Raw genomic sequence first — 20,363 nt, 5'->3', positions numbered from 1 at the left:
GATCCTATTGAAACTTAACAGATCTTAAAGTGGCAATGACAGTACAGATCTTGAGATTTTCCACTAGTGGTAGAGACTCAAACCAGGGGTCGTAGATACAAGGGGGGATTGTTTAAAACTGGGCTGCATTGCAATTTTTTCTCACAGAGAGTGGCAAATCTCTGGAATCTTCTACCCGGAGGGTTGAAGAGAATAGACCACTGGATATACTTAAAGAGAAAGTAGATACATTTTTGAAAGATCAGGGAATTCAGGACCATGGGGAACTGACACGAAGAGGAGATGAGGCCAGAGGCAGAGCAGCCATGATTGTACTGAATGGTGCAGCAGGCTTGAGAGGCCACGTGGCTTATTCCTGCCGCTATTTTCTTTTGTCATTACAAAATTTTACAGTTTATTGGTAGGGAAGTTGAAAGGAGGGAGGTTATGCTTCAGTCACAGAGAATATTGTGGACAGTTTTGGTTTCCTTATTTAATAAATGATATTAATGCACTGGAAGCAGTTCACAAGAAGGTTTACAACAGTACCTGTAATGGGTGGATTCTCTAATAAGGAAAGGTTGGGCATGCTATAGGTAGCTGCAAAAGTTTAGAAGAGTGAGGGGCAACTTGATTGAAGAATTTAAGATTCTGAGGGGTCTTGACTGCACATGGATTTAATAGGAATGGGCGTGGAGAGGATGTTTCCTCTTGTGGGAGAATCTGCAACTAGGGATCACTGTTTAAGAATAAGGCTCACCCATTTAAGAAAAGAGGAGGTGAATTTTTTTTCTCTCAAGGGGTCATGAATGTTAGGAACTCTTTCCCCAAAAGACAGTAGAAACGGAGCATTGAGTACTTTTAAGATGGAGGCAAATGGATACTCGATAAGCCAGGGGCTGAAAGGTCAAAAACAGAAAATGCTGGAGAACTCAGTCAGTCAAGCAGTATCTGTGGAAAGAGAAACCAGTTAGCATTTCGGGTCAGGGAACATTGCCAAGTCCCTGAGTTCTGAGTAAGGGACGCTTACCCAAAACTTCAACTGTTTTTTCTTATGACAGTTGCTGCTTGGTTGACTGAGTTCTTCCAGCATTTTCTGTTTTTGTTTCAGATTCCAGCATCCGCAGTGTTATTTGTTTTCCATTACATTGAAAGAAACTATGATCTTACTAAACACGATGCAGGCTCAAGGGGCTAAGTGGCCGGTTTCTGCTCTTGATTCATATGTTTATAAGTTCAATCTTCGTCATTACCTAATCTTATCAGTCCTCACTGTCTCCAAGTCAAAATAAATAAGCCAAGCAGGATCCTCACTCCAATAACATGTCAGGTGTACACAGTTCAAAGTTGATGATTTTTCTAATGAGAAATTTCAGATATAATTCCATTGGAGAGAGTGCAGGGAAGATGTATGAAGAAATCTGCCAAGACTAGAAAAATTGTAGCTATGAGGAAAAGCTGAATCAGCTGAGGTTGAGAGGAAACTCAGTTAGGTACAGTATATAAAACCACAAGGTGAATGGTCACTGTCTTTTCCCAGGGTAGGGGAGTCTAAAACTAGAGGGCATGGGGTTGTGAGAGGTGAAGGAGCTAAAAGGGACCTGAGGAACAACTTTTTCACACAGAAGGTGGTGGGTATATGGAACGAGCTGTCAGAGGAAGCTGTAGAGGCAGGTACAATTACAATGTTTAAAAGACATTCAGACAGGTACATGGATAGGAATGGTTTGGAGGGATATGGGCCAAACACGGGCAAATGGGACTAGCTCAGGTAGACAACTTGGTCGGCATGGACGAGTTGGACCAAAGGACATGTTTCCCTGCTCTGTGACTCTCTAATTGAGATTTCTAAAAACATTAAGGGAGGAGATACAATAAATAGAAAGCACAGATTTCATCTAACTAGTTGACTACTTTTATGAGCAAAGGGGTCAAAAACTAGCAGGCAAAGTAAAACTGTTTCACTCAACTCCCAGCCTGAAAGGGTGATTGTGGCAGAAACCATTATGACATTTAAACAGATGAAAAACATGATGATGCTGGAGGAACTCAGCAGGCCAGGCAGCATCCATGGAGAAAAGCAGGCGGTCAACGTTTCGGGTCAGGACCCTTCCAAACAGTGACAGTTTAACAGTGCTTGGATCTGTACTTTTAGAGCTCTGATTGGCAGCACTGTGAACTTATCGCTGGAAGGCAGAGTTAGGCTGGATTGTCCTCTCTTAATAGATGTGAACACAAGGGGCTGAATGCCCTCTTTCTATGTCATAAATTTTCTATGTAATACCCTTTTGATGAATCTATTTGGCAAATAGCTGTTGAGAGGCACATGTGAATAATAACTGATATACCCATACTACTTCAGAAGTAGGAAAGAAGTTGTGAAATACCCACCTGCTCAAGATATACATCCACACTGCCTGCTGGAGTGCTGCTGGTACTGACAGAGGCTACTGCCAGCAAAGGATGGATACAATGCCAAGCAATCTCTGATGGAGAGCCCACGGTACCTGGTGCCTCAATACGATGATCAAAGTAGACTGCCATATTAACATTGTCAAGTTCTGTCCAATTCTGTCAGGAGACAAGGAATTTTTAAAATACTTGACAGAGTGAATAACTTTCGGCTGAACTTCTTATGGAAAAGTATAGTCCTGTTCACCCACTGCCAGCTTCAAACAGGAGACATTCACAGCTCCAAATCCCCGAAGATGAAGAGAACGGCGTCACCTACATCCAGCCCGGGGGACGTGGGCCGGTTTGCCTCCACTTCTACTCTAGACCCTGGCTTTGGCCTATCTAACGCCGCCACCCAAACTAGGATGTCCCGAGACCCAGGGGGTCTGAGTGCGGCCTTACCTGAGGCCCAGCGGCACAGGCCGCCCTCCCAAACCCTGGCAGCCGCTTCAGCACCGATCTACGGTTCCCTCCGCAATGGAGCCCTCGGCGTTCCCGCAGTTACCGTAACAACCAGCCGTCAGGAAGCAACGCCGGAAATTGCCGAGTCTGGCCGAAAATACCCGAAGCCTCAAAGCAGCGAGGACCGCAAGGCGGAAATTGCCGAGCGGGTCCGGAAATACACGAGGGTTCGAAAGGTTCAAATGACAAAAATCACAGCTTTTGTTTAAATCCTTTAAATTAGAATTAATTCGTAAATTGGCAGAGAAGGTGCTTGGTTTAGTTTTGAACATCACTACAACAAATTCTCCAGTTACAGAAACACTGTTGGACTCTTCCTGTTAATCAAAACCAAACCTACAGATGCTGGAAATTTGAAATGAAAACAGAAAACTCTGGAAACACTCAGCAGGTCAGGCAGCATCTGTGGAGGGAGAAAGAGTTCTGATGAAGGGTCCAAGACCTGAAACATTAACTGTTTTCTCCTTCCACAGATGCTGCCTGACCTGCTAAATGTTTCCAGTATTTTTTTTGTTTTTATTTCTTTCTTCTTGTTATTGAGTTGATGCTATTTTTTCTCCTGGCATTCCCTTGGGATCGAGCATTACCTGCTTCCATTCAGTTCTGTGGGTTCTAAGGTGGCTGACTACAAACTCTTCGATAGATGAAAATCAAAATAAAACTGCAAATGCTAGAAATCTGAAACGAAAAGTTCTTTGACCTGAAACATTAACTCTTTCCACAGATGTAGCCTGTCCTGCTGAGTATTTGCAGCATTTTCTGTTTTTATCTTCCACAGTTGTGGCAGGGTGAGTGCATAGTTTGTGAGGAGGTCTGCTCCTTCCACCATTATCCCAGGGCTTCTGTGTGCTCTTCATGCATGACCTTGAGTTTCTCAATACCACCCTGAATGACCCTTCAAAACTTGTGGCCCAGAGATTCACATGAGTTCATAGGGATGTTGCATTTCATCAAGGAAGTTTTGAGCATACCCTTGAATTTTTTCTTCTGTATCCTTTAGAAAGTTTATTGAAACATACCGGCCACTGTCAGTAAGGAGTTTATACGTTCTCCCCATGTTTGTATGGGTTGCTGGAAGCGTGGTGATACTTGCAGGCTGCCCCCAGAACACTCTATGCAAAAGATGTCTTCCACTGTGTGTTTCGATGTATATATGACTAATAAAGAAATCTTATCTTATTTCTGAAAAGGCTTGCAGGTTAGATACAGGGAAGATATTTCTCCTGGCAGAGGAGTCTTATGTATGGCATTTGTGGAGCACGTCCAATCAATCTGCAGGGGAACCTGTTTCTTTAATTCTCCCTCCTACTCACGTGCTGAGTTCTCTCCCTGTGGCCTCCTGTGTTGTTGTAATGAGACCAATGTAACCTTGAGGAGTAGTACCTCATCTTCTGCCTCAGCATGTTGCAGTTTGAAATTCAACAACTTCAAGTAATTTGTTTTCTTTGTACAGTTCTGCTGTAGGCTATTTATTTGTAATATTGTCTAAGTTTTATTTACTGTACCAGTATGGCCTTACCAGCTAGGCATTTCCTGCAACTTTGCAGTTCTCAGTTTTCATGTTCTTTTGATCATATTCTCTCTCTAACTTCCCTCATTAACATATCAACCAGATAACTTCATCAACACCTTGCCCCTATTGCAACCCTGGCCTCATCCTATTGGAGGTATTCTCTTTGTCCTATCCATTCCTTCCTCACCCTCACCATCAACTTAACGCTAACTTCCCTCTCTTTATTAGTTCTGTCATCATTGAAACTTTAGTTTCCTGACCTGCTAAGTGTTTCCAGCATTTGAAAAACACGATGATGCTGGAGGAACTCAGCAGGCCAGGCAACATCCGTGGAGAAAAGCAGATGGTCAACGTTGGGGGTCAGGACCCTGCTTTTCTCCACGGATGAAGCTGAACCTGTTGAGTTCCTCCAGCACCATCGTGTTTTTCATCTAGATTCCAGCATCTGCAGTCCTTTGTTTCTCTGTTTCCAGCATTATCTCTTTTTATTTCAGATTTCCAGCATCTCGTTTCTGATTTTCTATTTCTTACGTTCTTATGCACCTTTTGTGTCTAGTAATCAATATTTCTTAAATATATTCAGTGATTTGGCCTTCATAGACTTTGGTGATAATGAATTCCACAATTTCCCCGATTGTGAGTGAAGCAATTTCTCCTGCTATCGGCAAGGAAATTCCGGACTCCTTGTGAAGGGAATGCGTTTCCCAGTCGGTTACCGGACTGAATGGACCCGGTGCGCAGAGCGCTCTGGGAAATGTAGTCCCACCCTCGGCGCCGTTGCGGCTGGCATTTACTGCGCATGCTCAGTGCTGGTGTCGTTTCCGGTCGCGGTGCAGTTGGTTGTCGTCCCCCGCCTGCAGGCCGCCTCTCGGGGACGGGTGGCGGCAGCTCTGCCCCTGGTCATGTCTGGGACGGCCAGCGCCCCCGGGGAAGTGGGTACCGACGACTGCTTGTCGAACTACTCTTACATTTTCAGCCCTGACATCCTAAAGTAAGTTGTTCCATCTATAAAGTGGATAAAAGATGGGGAGAGTCGGAGCAGGGGTAGGCCACCGGAGCGTTTCCCCCTCCATTCACTATGCCCATGGCTGATGATCCCCAGGCCTCATAAGATTTCTTTATTAGTCACATATACGTCGAAACAGACAGTGAAATGCATCTTTTGTGTAAGTATTCTGGGGCACTGCTCCCCGTTGCCCTCAATTCCCTGATTTTTTTTACACCTCAAGCAATCCAGCTTCCACAACCCCTTGGGGTTAAGAATTACAGAGATTCGCCACCCTCTGTGAGAGAAGGAAGTTCCAACACACCTCAGTTTTCAATGATTGCCCCTTAATCTTGTAACTACGTCCCTCATTTGAGATCCTTGCACTATTGGGAGCACCTTGAAATCCCTGCTCAGGGAAAAAAAAACTTTCATTATTCTAAGCTCCAAAGAATGTAAACCTTTAGCTGCTTGTGATAGGTCATCCCTCTTATCCCAGGAATTGGCCTAGTTGGTGTGATAGAAGAGATAAAGAGTGAAATTTGGGCCAATTAGGTTTCAGTTTTGGATTAAGACTGCTGCTTTACTGCATTAATTTTTGGTTTTGAGGTTCTCTGAGACTTTTTCCCCATGGGAGCAGACCTGCACAGTTCTCTGAGTCCTTTCTACTTGCCAAAGTTATGGTGCTGTCTTTATTTGAATAAAATAATTAATGCTGTCTCTCATGAACAGGAACAAAGTTGCATTCATCACAGGAGGAGGATCAGGCATCGGATTCCGAATTGCAGAGATCTTGATGAGGTAGTGGGTGAAGGGTGCAAAATGAATGAGTATTGCATGTACTTCAGTAACATTAAACGGTATTAATGCAGTTCATGCGTGAAGTGATGGGCATTGCCCAATTTGTTTCCCATAATGTGCCACAGGATGTACAAGTGACACTTGGCTAAGGATAGGAACAGTGGAGCCTTTCAGTCCCATGTGCCTGTTCTGCCTTTCAGTTATATCATTGGCTAATCTGTGTCAGTGTGATAACCCTTACAGCAACCCTCCAATAAATACCAAGCTCAAATGTGGCAAGTTGCTGCTGTGAAGTTATTTTCCGCTGCTGTGTTCTCAAACTGCCCAACAGGATAATGATGGAATGGGGACAACAGCTGAGAAATGGTACCTTGCTTATTGTGCAGCCACACCATGTGGATGCTCTTTAGCCATTTGTGGAAAGAACCCTGTCTCAAGGGATTTGTTTTTTAAGTTAATTTATTCTCCCATCCAGTTCTTCGGCACATGCTGACCTCAGTCCTGAAATAGAAAATTGTTGATCAAACAGTATTTGTGCATCCTGATTGCCTGTTTCATCCAGCAGGAGGTGAATTCAGCCCTCAGATAAGAACAGTAGAAATTGAACATTAACTCTTAGTCGTTATAGACTGCAGGAATTGTATTAACACCTGTTCTGTTGCAGACATGGATGTCAGACTGTTATCGCCAGCAGGAGCTTGGAGCGAGTGCAAGCAGTGAGTAGATAAGCTTTAATGATACAAGAACATCAGTAACAGAAGCAGCAGTGGGCCATTCAACCCCTTGAGTCTGGTCCGCCCTTCAGTAAAATAATGGCTGATCTAACCCCATATCCGATGATTCTGTTCAAACCCAAAAACCTATCAATCTCCTTTTAAATGTACTCAGCAACTCAGCCTCCACAGCCCCCTTTGGGTAGAAAATTCCTAAAGGTCACCATCCTCTGGGTAAAGAAATTTGTTCTCACTCTGTGATGACGGAATCCCTATTTTTAGACCGTAACCCCTGGTTCTACATGCTATCCAGGGGAGACATCATTCCTGGATCTAAAGTGTCAAGACCCCTCAGAATTTTGTATGTTTGCATCAAATCACCTTTCTTCTAAACTTGAGAGTATAGGCCCTGCCTGCTTAATCTCTCCTCGTATGACAAACACACCATCATAAAATTAATCTGGTGAACTTCTGTTACATTCCCTTGATAGGTAGGTAGGGCGACCAGACCTGTACACAATATTCTAGCTGTGGTCTTACCAGAGCTCTAAATAACTCCAGTAAAACATCTTTGCTCTTGTACTCAAATCCTCTTGTAATAAAGGTCAATGTACCACTTCCCTTTCTGGTTGCTTGCTGTATCTACGTGTTAACTTTTGAGTGATTTGTGTACAAGGAGAGCCAGGTATCTCTGAACACCAACATCTTTCAATCTCTTACCACAAAATGATACCCTGCGTTTCTGTTTCCTATCAAAATGGCATGACCTTGTATTTTCTCCCTTTTATACTCCAGCCGCCAGGTCTTCATGCCTTCACCTGTCCTTATGTCCCCCTGAAATCTCTTTGCATGCTCCTCACTGTCTACACGGGATCCCAGCTTTGTTTCATCTGAAAACTATATAATTAATAAGGGCAAGCCTCTCTTTACTGATCCTTCACAACTGCTTGCTTGGCAATAGATTATTGGATTTGAGTTGGTACTGGGTTGTAATGGTAAAGGAGCTGGATTACTTGCCCATACAGGAATTGTTAGCCTCTATCACTAACTGTTAGCACAAAGAACATTTAGAACATTGCTACTCAATTCATCTGCTACAGTTTGTGGGTTTTGCCTGCTAGTCTTTAAATCACTGCTCCAACCACTCATTTCGTATCTCTCTCTCTGTAGTTTTGGATCTATTATTCTTGCAGCTTTCTGTTTAAACATCATTATGCTAATAAGGTTAAGCCACTGTGACCTTAATCCCCAAAATAAAGTGCCTGCAATCACTATCATTTTAATATTTGTCCAAGAGGAGAAAATGAATATGAAAGGGGGAAGGGAGAAAAACGTAGAAAGGTTTGCATTTCTGCAGTGCCATTCACAGCCTCCAGATGCCCCATAGTGAAGTGCAAAGTCACGCAGTTAGTGTGTCAAGGTCATGCAGTTAGCCATGTGATTAAAAACAATATACCTGGTTTGATAACTGTTTCAGAAGTATTGATTGAACGATAAATATTGGCCAAGACAGGAGGAATTTGTTCTCTATTTATTTTTCGGGTGTTTTCAGTTTTTCGGGGCTGTTGCTAGTCTGTACAAGTGCCATCTTGTTGCCAATGTCAGCTTGTTTTCCTGGGATACTCCTTAGTTTATTAATTCTCGGGATCTGGACGTCACTAGCTATGTTTGCATTGATTGCTGCTCTCTAATTGCCTGCGAGAAGGTGGCGGTGAACCATCTTATAGTGCTGTGATCCTTTTGGTGAAGGTTCTTCCACAATGTTGGTGGACAGAGAGTTGCAGGATTTAGGAGGATATATTTCCGAGACAGGATGCGTGACTTGGAGGGGAACCTAAGGTGGTGGTGGTCCTATGTGCCTGCTGTTGCCGTCCTTCTTAGTGGTAGAGGCAGTTGGGTTTGGGGGATGCTGTCGACTGGCCCGACAACTAACTGCAGGGAATTCTGTAGATGGTGCGTGGAGCATTTTGTGGATGCGGCACGTGCAACCTCTGTCCACTGGTGCTGAAGGAAAATAATTGCTAAGGTTGGTTTATGAGGTTCCAGTCAAGTGTGCTGTGTTGTCAAGTTCCTTAAGAGTTGTTGGCACTGCAGGCACCCGTGAAGTGGAGAGTGTTCCATCGTGCTCTGGATATGTGCCTTCTCAGTGGTGGGAAGGCGTTGGGCTGTTATGAGGTGACTCGCTTGCTGCAGGATGCCCAGGCTCTGACCTGCTCTGGGAACCACAGTATTTATGTAGCTGGTCGAGCTGAGTTTCTGGGCAATGGTAACCACCAGCATATTGGTGGTGGGGGACTCATCAGTGGTAATGTCATTGAATGTCAAGGGGAAGTGGTTAGACTCCCCTGTTAGAGATGGTCATTGCTTGGTACTTGTAGAACATTGAACAGGCCCTTGATGTTGTGCCGAACTAATTTAACTAGTAATTAAAAGCATAACTAAACTAATCCCTTCTGCCTACACAATGTCCATATCCCTCCATTCTCTGCACATTCATCTGCCTATCTAAGAGCTCCTTGAACTTCCCTAGCGTATCTGCCTCCACCACCACCCCAGACAGCGCATTCCAGACAACCCACCACTCACTGGGGGGGGGGGGGGGGGAAGAAAACTACCCTGCGCATCTCCTTTAAACATTTCCCCTCTCAACTTAAATGCATGCCCTCTAGTATTACACATTTCAACACTGGGAAAAAGATACCAGCTGTCTGTACTATCTGTGCCTCTCATAATCCTATAAACCTCTATCGGGTCTCCACTCAGCCTCCATCACTCCCAAGAAAACAACCCAAGTTTGTCCAACCTCTCCTTGTAGCTCATACCCTTTAATCCAGGCAGCATCCTGGTGAACCTCATCTGCACCCTCTCCAAAGCCTGCACATCCTTCCGTAATGGGGCAACCAGAATTGAATGCAATATTCCAAATGCGGCCTAACTGGAGTTTTATAAAGCTGCAACATAACTTCCCAACTCTTGAACTCAGTGCCTCGACTAATGAAGGCAAGCATGCCATACACCTTCTTTACCACCCTGTCAACCTGCACAGCCACTTTCAGGGAGCTATGGACTTGGACCCCAAGATCCCTTTCTTTTGTGGCATGAATATTATTTGCCACTTATCTGCCCATGCTTGAAAGTTTTCTAGAACTTGCTGCATGCAGGCATGGTCTGACCTATTTGCTGGGGAGTTAGGAATGTAATTGAACACCGTGCAATTATCTGTGAATGTTTCCACTTCTAACCTTCTGTGGGAAGGAAGATCATTGATGAAGCACCTGAAGGTGGTTAGCCCTAGTATAACTGCCCTGGGGGCTGGGATGATTGAGGTCCAACAACAAAACTTTCTTGCTTAGTGTGAGGTGTGACTCCAACCAATAGAGTGCTTTCCCCATGATGCCCGTTGGCTTCATTTGCACCTTGGTGCTGCACTTGGTCAAGTGCTGTCTTGATGTTGAGAGTAGTCACTTTCACCTCCCCTCTGGAATTCAGCACTTTGGTCCATGAGGTCTGGAGAGGCCCAGATTGGTTGTTGGTGAACTGGTTGTTGGTGAATAAGTGGCACTTGATAGTATGTTGATGACAGCTTCCATCATTTTGTTGATGCTTCAGTGCAGAATAATTGGGTGGTAAGTAGCCAGATTGGATGTGTCCTGCTTCCTGTGGACAGAGTGTAGCTGGGTAGTTCTCTCTCTCCATTGTCAGGGAGATGCCAGTGTTATAAGACCCACACTCAATGTTTCAGGAACAGCTTAGCTAGAGGTGAGGCTACTTCTGTAGCATAGGTCTTCAGTACTGCACCTGGGATGTTATCTGCTCCCATAGCTTTTGTTGTATCCAGTGTGCACAGCTTGTTGCATTGCCACCTGGTATGGAGGCTTCGATGTGCAGGATCGAAAGAGGCTGCAGAGGGTTGTAGACTCAGCCAGCTCTATCACGGGAACAACCCTCTCCACCATTGAGGACATCTTCAAGAGACAGTGCCTCAAGGAGGAAGCATCCCTCACTAAGGACCCTCACCACCCAGGACATACCATCTTCTCGTTACTACCATCGGGGAGGAGGTACAGGAGCCTGAAGACCCACTCAACGATTCAGGAACAGCTTCTTCCCCTCCGCCATCAGATTTCTGAACGGTCCATGAACCCACGAACACAACCTTGTTATTCCTCTTTTGCACCATTTGTTTATTTTTGTAACTTGTAGTAATTTTTATGTCTTGCACCGTACTGCTGCCACAAAACAACACATTTCACGTCATATGTCAGTGTAATAAACCTGATTCTGACTCTGCTGTTTCATGACATCATGTGGAGTGAATCGAATTGACTGGAGACTTTTTTGTGATCATGGGGATTTCATGAGGAAGCTGTAATGGATCATCTGTTCTGTCTCAACATGGTTGTGAAGGCTGCAGCAATCACATACTGAGCACTGCCATTGTTGAGGATGGGGATGTTCTTGGAGCCACTTCCTCCTGTTGTTTAATTGTCCACCACAATTCCTGACCAGTTATTGTTATGACTGCAGAACTTTGATATGATCTGTTGGTTTAATCAGATAATCAATAAAATTATTAATCAATTTTGTATGATTCCCCTGAAATCTTTATGTTGCGATTAATTTTGTGATCACAGCGCCTTCTACAAGCCGGGCAAGCATGGAGCTAGGTGTTTGGCACAATGAAGGAATATGATGTGTAAAGTGAGAGAAATGATTCCTTGTGGTAGGTGAATCTAGCACAGTGACACAACCTTAAAATTTGTGTCAAACCTTTCATTAGGCCCCATTTCTTCCACAGTGTAATGTAAAGCTGGAATTCTCTTCCAAACTGCTGGGGTTAGTTGGAGCTTTCTAGCGTGAGATCAGTAGATTTTCATTGGGCAGAGGTATTAAAGGATATGGAGCAAAGTTGAATATGTGGGGTTTAGGCACAGATTTCCTTTGATCTAATTGAATGGTCGGACACTTTCAAGGGACTGAGTGGCCTCCTCATGTTCCCATACATTGGAGGGCTAACTGATCTGTGAGACCATGAGTGGTCTCTGTAGTTTGATTGGGTGCTGCAACCTTGGTGAAATGGAAAATGTGCTGATGACTGATGCAGGATTGACAGCTGTTGTGACATCGCAGAATGATCCTTTCACAGAGAAAAGAAAGTCATTTGACTGCTGAAGAGCAGAGTTGCAAGGTATTAGTAATTCAGTACCTTTTGGAAGTCTAACTAGCCTTTGGCTCATCTGGTCTTCAACCAAAAGGCCAAAGTGCCACGAGGTTATGTGATCGACACTTCTGGGACAGATGTGCCTAGACGGTGCTCTTTCAATCAGTGGTTCCACTTCTCACTGGCAAGAGCTGTGATCCTGCCAGGCCAGAATATCCTAGATTCATTCACATTAATATAAATGGGAGCAGAGGGTTTGAAGGTTCTGTGGCATTCGACAATAATCAGTATCTCTTTTCATTCTGATCCAGTCTGCTGCAAAGCTGAGTGCGGCCACCGGGCAGCACTGCCTCCCAGCATCAGTGGACGTCAGGCAGCCTGAGACCATTATTGCTGCTGTGGAGGAGACACTGCAGGAGTTCGGGAAAGTTGACGTCCTGGTGAACAGTAAGTCTAAGCTCGTGTTCCCTGTTGGCATCAGGTGTAGGGAGCAGGAGGTCCATGAGATATTAGTCCACTTGTCTTGGCAGATCACAGTGACCACACCTATTGGTCTACAGGGCACCTTGACCCCATTGACACGTAGCTCGGAGTATGTTCAGTCCTGACTCTCCTTTGGATGTTAACCCTGTGACTGCAGTGCCGTGGTAGTCCTTTATTATTTGTAAAGTCCTCCTTTCTACTGCCAGGTGCTGCAGGGAACTTCCTGTGCCCTGCCAGTGGGTTATCATTCAATGCTTTCAAGACCGTCCTGGAGATTGACACGATCGGAACCTTCAACACCAGCAAAATCCTGTATCAGAAGTGGTTGAAGGTGAGCCTTGTTCATACTGGTGGAAGAAACGGATCCTCTTACTTCTGCTGTTGGTATTTCTTTGGTCTGATTGAGTTAAATATCCTGTGTAACCATTCTGATTGGTTTCCTGGGGGGGGGGGGGGGGGGGGTGACCATATCTTGTCACTCCAGATGGGGGAGCTGGGTCCCATGTCTGAATTGAAGACTTTCTTTGAAAGTTCTCCTGCTAGCTCAGCTTGTAAGTCGATAATCGGCTGAGTCCTGCAGACCAGGAAGAGCTCCATATGATGCCTTCCAAGGCTTTAGGTTCAAGATGGAGATGGGTGGAGGAAATGCTGCAGTTAACCTAGTGACCCCTGGGCCTGGGCTTTGATTAGGTAAGGAATGGGCATTTCCCTCAAATAATCCAGTGCACAGAATTATGTGGGGGGTAGATAGATAGTGGATGGTAAGAACCTTTTCCCATAGTGGGGGTGTTTTATAAAAAAAAGGGACGTGGGTATAAGATGAGAGGGAGGGAATCAGAGGGGATTTCATCCCACCCAGGGGGCGGTTGGACTCTGGAATGCACTGCCTGAGGGGGTGTGGAGACCGAGACTCTCACAACATTTAAGAAGCATCCAGACAAGCATTTGAATCATCAAGGCATAGAAGGCTATGGATCAAATGCCGGTAAATGGGATGAATATTGACGAGCACAATGGTCAGCATAGACATGGTGGGCCAAGGGCCTGTTTCTATGGTGTACGACTCTATGACCTGGGTTTGCTTAACTTCTGGCCGGGAGTCGTGAGTGAAGCTGGTTCGTCTTTGTCACCAGCCAGTTTCTGTGAATACAGTAGCACAACTGAAAATTCCAAATAACTCTCAATCAAGTTTTCTATCACAACAAGGAGGCTGCTGTGTAGGAAACAAGGCAAGTAAACTGATCAAGTTTACCAACATCAAACGTAATGTTCATTAAAGTCTGCCAGTCAAAGTTTGTGGAATGTTGTGTCTGATGTTCCTAACCCTCGGTGTTACCCCAGGACCATGGTGGAGTTATTGTGAACATCACGGCTACACTGAGCTACAGGGGCCAGATCCTGCAGGTCCACGCTGGCTCTGCCAAGGCTGCTATAGGTAGGTGAGTACTGCAAGTACCAAACAGTCCCCTCTGTAAGCGGGGATCAGTGTAGGACTGGGAAACAATGCTCCACTTGCATTGTGGTGCATTTTGAAATGCCTTATCTATGTACAGAAATTGGCCTATCCAGTTTGTCCTCGTAACTGAAGTTCTCTCTTCCAGGCCACATCCTGGTGAATCTCTGCACCCTCTCCGGTGCATTCACATCCTTTGGTGTGTTGACCAAAATGTGGTTTTAGAAAGTTGTACATCTTCCCCACTTTCTGCTTTCCGCAGGAACCACTCTCTCCTTGACTCCCTAGTCCGTTCACCTCTGGCACTTTCCCCTGCAACTGCAGGAGGTACAACACCTCCCACACCACCATCCAAGACCCTAAACTGCCCTTCTAGATAAGGCAGAGATTCACGTGCACCTCCTCCAACCTCGTCTGCTGCATTCTGTGCTCTTGATGTGGCCTCCTCTGTATCAGCGAGACCAAGCGGAGACAAGGCGATTGTTCTGCAAAGCACCTGCACTCTGTCCGCAGTGACCACCCCGAGCCCCTGGTTGCATGTCATTTCAACTCCCCTTCCCATTCCCACGCTGACCTGTCAGTCCTCAGCCTTCTCCACTGCTAAGATTAGGCCCAATGCAACCTAGAGGAACAACACCTCACATTCCACCTGGGTAGTCTACAACCCAATGGTATGAACGTCGAGTTTTCCCATTTCAGGTGACTCACTCCCCCGTGTTCCTTTCCCGCTCCTACTTCTCCACCTAAGTTCTCTCTCTACGTTCACCTTTCCCATTTCCATCTGCCCGTCACCCACACTCCTATCCTCCAGGGTTTCTTCTCCCCCGGCCTACCCTCCCTATCCCTGCCCCCACCTGGCTCTTTCTGCCCATCATTCCCCCCCCCCCCCCCCCAAACCTGGTTCCTCCAGCCTCCCCCCCCCTCACATATATACTCTTCCCTCTACACTCCATCCTGATGCAGGGTCTCGACCCAAAACATTGCCTCCATAGTTGCTGCTTGACCCCCTGAGTTCTTCCAGCCGTTTCTTTTTTGCCTGCAAGTAGTTGCTCCCAGTCCACCTTTGCCGGGTCCTGACAAACCACAGCGACACAGGCCTTTCCCTCAGTTCAGGACCCTGATTTCTGCTCTTTCCTTGTCCTCGTCCATCTGCACGACAAGCGTAAAACTTAGAAAATTTTGGTCACTTTCTCTGAAGTGCTGCCACTGATACTCCTGCCACTTGCTGCATTCCTGAAGATTCAATCCAGCAGGACTATTTGCATGCTGGTTTAAGAAGCTCTCCTGGACGCACTTTAAAAATTCTGATTCATGCTAAGGTGACTCCTGTTAATATCAGGGAGGGAGAAGTCCCCTCCCACTATTACCCTATTGTTTCTACACTTTCTATGATTTCCCTAATACCTGCTCCCGTCTTCTACTGCCTGCTCGGAGACCTGTTGTACACCCCCAGTAAAGTGATAACTCACTTTTTGTTTCTAAGGTCCATGGCCTTATTCAAAGAATCTTCTAGAATATTCTCCCTTCTTTCTTCAGTGACAGACTCCTTGATTAATATTGAAATGCCTCCCCTTTAGCGTTCTCCTCCATTTGTCATGCCTGAAGATTCTACACCTTGGAATGTTGAGTTGCCAGTCCTGCCCTTTCAACTACGCCTCTGTGATAGCATCAACGTCATCTGTCCGGATGAAGGGTCTCAACTCCAAATGTCGACTGTCCATTTCCCTCTAGCGATGCTGCCTGAGCCGCTGACTTCCTCCAGCAGTTGTCTTTTTTTGTCATATTCCCACGTGTTAATCGGTGCTATTTCTTCATCTGCCTTAAAACAGATTTCTTGCATTAACGGATGCAATCCAGCCCTTCATTTTTCCCAAATGTCTTATCAAGTCTATTCATGCTCTGCCCACTAGCCTGATGTAGTTTTCCTTCTATAGTTGGGGGTTCTTCACCCCTCCCCTTACTGTACTCTTAATCCATGTCCCATACGCCTGCCAAATTAGTTTAAACCTATCCAACCCTCCCCCACAAGAATGTTGGACACGTTCTGTTCAGGTGTATCTTGTCTGGCCTTTACAGGATCCACCTTCCCCAGAAACAGTCCCAGTGATCTAGAAATCTGAAGCTCTCTTTCACTCCCAGAGGGGGAATGCCAGGGGTAGAGTCTTCTGGTTATGGTGTCATTCATCTTATGCACCCACCAGTCCACTATGCGCCCCTCGAGCCTCCTCAGTGTACGTCTTGGATCTAAAGAGATTGAATCTGTGGCCATTTTGTTGACCCTTATAATGGTGTCTATGAAGGAACCTTTAGTAGCGCACAGTAACTAGCTGGAAGACATGACCTGCACCATTTCCCAGTGGAGTTGCATGCTGTACTGCTTAATTAGTTGCTGCTTTAAAAAGAACCCATAACTGGTCACATCTCATTCCCTTTTCTTTACAGATGCAATGACAAAGCACCTAGCAGTAGAATGGGGACCTGACAACATCCGTGTGAACAGTCTGGCACCAGGCCCCATATCTGGGACAGAAGGTTTTCGAAAATTGGGTAAGAGACTGCAGATGCTGGAATCTGGGGCAACAAACATACTGCTGGGGGAACTCAGCGGGTCAGGCAGCATCTATGGAGGGAATGTTTAGGCATGAGACCCTTCATCTGGACTGAAATATAGAGGGGAGGTTGCCAGCTGGATCCGCCTATTACCTACCAGTATGTACCCTGGGATCACTGACCTACACTGATCCACCTATTACCTACCAGTATGTACCCTGGGGTCACTGACCTACACTGATCCACCTATTACCTACCAGTATGTACCCTGGGGTCACTGACCTACACTGATCCACCTATTACCTACCAGTATGTACCCTGGGGTCACTGACCTACACTGATCCACCTATTACCTACCAGTATGTACCCTGGGATCGCTGACCTACACTGGCTCTCACTAAAACAATGCCTCAGTCTTAACATTCTCACACTTGTTTTCAGACTCTAATAGTCTCTCTACCTTGTCCATAACCTCCTCAAGCCCTATTATTCTTCACAATATCTGCCATTATTTAATTCTAGACCGAGTTTCCACAATTTTCCACCACACTCCTTATCTGGTAATTGGGAGTTTTCACCATTGCTTGCCCTGCTTGTAACTAACTGGGCCCTAAACCCTTCCCCAGCTTCACCATCATTCTTCCCTCATCCTTTGCAGGCAGCAAAGCCTAGACAATGTTCAGGCCTTGCTGAATGCAAGGGTGGAGGGAAGATGGTGGTCATCTCCAATGAGAGGGTCTAACCACCATCAACATCCTGGGGGTCGCCATTGACCAGAAACCCAACTGGACCAGCTACATAAATCATGTAGCTTCAAGGGCAAGTCAGAGGCAGGGTGTTCTGTTGTGAGTGACTCACCTCCTGACATTTCATAGGCTTTCCATCATCTGTAAGGCACGAGGCAGGAGTGCAATGGAATACTTCCCATGTGTGCAGCTCCAACAGCGTTTAAAAGCACTTGACACCATCCAGGTTGAAACAGTACATTTGATTGACACCCCATCCACCACCTTAAGGAACCATCCCTTCCGTCACAGTGCCAGCAGTATGTACCATCTCCAAAGTGCCACTTACCCAGGTGACTCTGACAGCACCACCCAAATCCACAACCTCTACAACCAATATGGGCATGGGTTTCTCGTTCCTGGGGAAACCTGCAGCATCCCTTCTGTTGTTCCTTCGTCCTAAATACTGAAGCTCCCTGTGCTACAGTGGGGAGCATTCTCACTAGAAGGACTGCAGTGGTTAAGAAGTTGGCCCACCACTGCCTTCTAGAGTGTAATGAAGGATCGATAATGAATATCAGCCCTGATTGCAAAAAATGAATAGATTTTAAAAATTATTCCTCATTATCCCTCATTTAGCTCATTGAGGAAGTTTTTGGTTAGCTGATCTAACGTACCCTTGCAGGGCTTAGTGTCACTTTTGGGTAGTAATCCTGTGAAATGCCTTGGGACTGGTTTCAATGCTTAAGACACTGTCCAAATGCAGATTGAGTGACTACTTGGCGGGAAACCTGTGTTCAATCTGCAGGAGTGACTCTGATCTTACAGTTACTTACCACTTCAATTTTCCATCCCACTCTGACCTACCTGTCTGTCACCTCTGGCACTGTTGAAACCAGGGGTGTTATAAGCTTGAGGAAGAGCACCTCATCTTCTACCAGGTCACATTACAGCCTTCAAAATTCAATATCAAATTAAACAACTTCAGGTAACTCGTTTTCTCTGTGTATATCAGAACTGACCTATCCATCTGTAATATTAGCTCGGTTTCGTCTCTCTGCAAACACAGCCCAGCTTGCTGGGCGCTTCCGACAGCTCTGCAATTCACATACAAATGCATGTTCCTTGGATCACATTCTCTCTCCTATCTTCCCCCATTAATTTATCCACCAGATAACTTTGTCGACAGCTTATCCTCACAACAATCCTGGCTTCATCCTATCAGAGATATCTCCATTGCGCTCTCCATCCCTCCCTCACCCTCCTGCAACTTAAAATGAACTTGTTTGCTTTCTTTCCCAGTTCTGACAAAAAAATCTTTGATCTAGGACGTTAGCTCTGTTTCTCTTTCCAGAGGTGCTATTTAACTTGAGTGTTTCCAGCATCTGCAGTTTTATTTTACTGTGTAAATAATTGTTTTGTGGCATAAAGAACTTTCTATCCCTAAACCTTGTTCCCTCTCTTCTCGCCAGGTGGTTTGGCCAGGTCTGCAGCAGACTATTACAAACTGATTCCACTGCAGAGAGTTGGGACAAAGACAGAAATAGCCCATGGTGTGCTGTACCTTGTGAGCCCAGCAGCATCGTATGTGACTGGTACGTCACTCGTGATCGATGGTGGACATTGGCTCAGCGGACCCAATAACATGTCGGCCATGCAGGCGCTCTGGCAAACGTCGGCCAAGCTGTAAACCCACTGGAGCTGAGAATTTTCAAAGGTGTATCGCCTGTAGTGTTTCCATGCTAAGGTAACATATGAATGGCTTCATGGTCTGTAGCAGGGTATGCAGGAGTGTACACACACCCTCACCCAGCCTCTGCATGGACATCCTGATCCAGACCTGTCACCGATTGCTCTTGAGCAACCTGCCACTTTTGTGCCTGAAGCACTCTCATGTCGTTCCCTCGGTCTGTCCTCAGAAATGCCTCAGTGGAGATCAGCTGATCAGTAGCCAGTAAATAATCGTGAGTCTCTGCAACATCCTCATGTCAATCACATGGAGGCATCCTCTGTGACTCAGTGCAAACTCTGGCCTCCTGTCAATAAAACATTTCTCCAAATGAGCCCTGCTGTATGTTTCTTTTTGTTGATGTTTTCATTATCAGAAGAATCTTTTGCTGCTTTCTGGTTGCTGAGAAAGTCGGTGCAGAAACCAGCCAATCACATACACTGCTATTTGAGTAGGCTGCCCTTCAGTGCTTTCCTGGTCAAACCTCATTGCTGCACAAAATCATTCCTGCAGTGGAGGTTCACTTTGACTTGGTGTTTGGTTTTCTCATTCTGATTCAGGAGATTGAGAGTTCAAGTCCAAGAAGGAGTATTCCAGGCTGACACGCCAGTGTGATCCCGGAGGAATAAGGCGTTATATTGTGTGTCTTTTGGACGACATGTTAAACTGCGGCTGCATTTACTGATTTGGCTACATATGTTGAATTCCCATGATGGTACTTAAAGACAAGCTGGGAGTTCAGCTCCATGAAAAACAGATCATCTGGCTATTTGCCTGCCTTCGTCTAGGTCGTGTCTCTGAAGTGTTGTTGTTTTTCTATGGTAGGGCGCTATATAAATTAATGTTGTTTGTGAAACGATGTGTTTATCCACATCAGCTGAGGCCAAGCAGGTAGCACTCTTACCTCTGAATCAGAAGGTTCAAGACCCATCCAGCTTTGTGAACACAAAACTTTAGGTAGTCACTGCTGTACTGAGGATGCAACACACACAGGTGCCTGCTGTAACATGAGATGTTAAACCAACCTGTTTTCTCACTCAAGTGGATGTAACTAATAAATTATTTTGAAGAGGAATGGGGAGATGCTGTCTCGGACAATATTTCTTCCGCAGTATCACTATCTGGTCAGTACTGCAATGAAACTTATTAAAGGTTGTTGGGAGCAAATTGTCTGCCACATTACAATGACTGCTGTTCAAAAAGTAGTTCATTAGTTGTAAAATAGGAATATCACAGTAGTATCAGCATTCTAAGATATTTAGCCTGTCAAGCCATAGTGGCTCTGTGTAGCAGTGATCCATCAAGTCCCACTCCCTTGCCCTTGTCCCAAAGCCTGAAAATTTCCTTTCAGATTG

At 45.5% G+C, this 20,363-nt stretch overlaps 2 protein-coding genes across 3 annotated transcripts in view; one reads left to right on the top strand and one right to left on the bottom strand.

Moving 5' to 3' along the window:
- ift140 (intraflagellar transport 140 homolog (Chlamydomonas)) overlaps positions 1-2,969 on the bottom strand; it is a 99,731-nt gene extending 96,762 nt beyond the window's left edge. For both annotated transcript variants that reach the window (XM_052021027.1, XM_052021028.1), the window contains exons 1-2: positions 2,836-2,969; positions 2,371-2,550 (exon numbers count right to left, since the gene is read on the bottom strand). In XM_052021027.1, coding sequence (XP_051876987.1) covers positions 2,371-2,523 — 153 coding nt within the window. In that variant the 5' untranslated portion in view covers positions 2,524-2,550; positions 2,836-2,969. The remainder of the gene's footprint in view (positions 1-2,370; positions 2,551-2,835) is intronic.
- Positions 2,970-5,231: 2,262 nt separating this feature from the next.
- Positions 5,232-19,342, top strand: decr2 (2,4-dienoyl CoA reductase 2, peroxisomal). The gene is made up of 8 exons (XM_052022238.1): positions 5,232-5,399; positions 6,126-6,194; positions 6,859-6,910; positions 12,380-12,515; positions 12,758-12,882; positions 13,893-13,986; positions 16,447-16,551; positions 18,752-19,342. The coding sequence occupies exons 1-8, from the start codon at positions 5,311-5,313 to the stop codon at positions 18,967-18,969; spliced, it is 888 nt and encodes a 295-aa protein (XP_051878198.1). The 5' UTR covers positions 5,232-5,310; the 3' UTR covers positions 18,970-19,342.
- The last annotated feature ends 1,021 nt before the right edge of the window (positions 19,343-20,363 follow it).

This window comes from Pristis pectinata, chromosome 8 (genome assembly GCF_009764475.1).
Source record: "Pristis pectinata isolate sPriPec2 chromosome 8, sPriPec2.1.pri, whole genome shotgun sequence".
In the NCBI taxonomy this organism is placed as follows: domain Eukaryota; kingdom Metazoa; phylum Chordata; class Chondrichthyes; order Rhinopristiformes; family Pristidae; genus Pristis; species Pristis pectinata.
The sequence above is the reverse complement of the archived record's forward strand: the minus strand, read 5'-3'. Positions and strand labels throughout refer to the sequence as shown.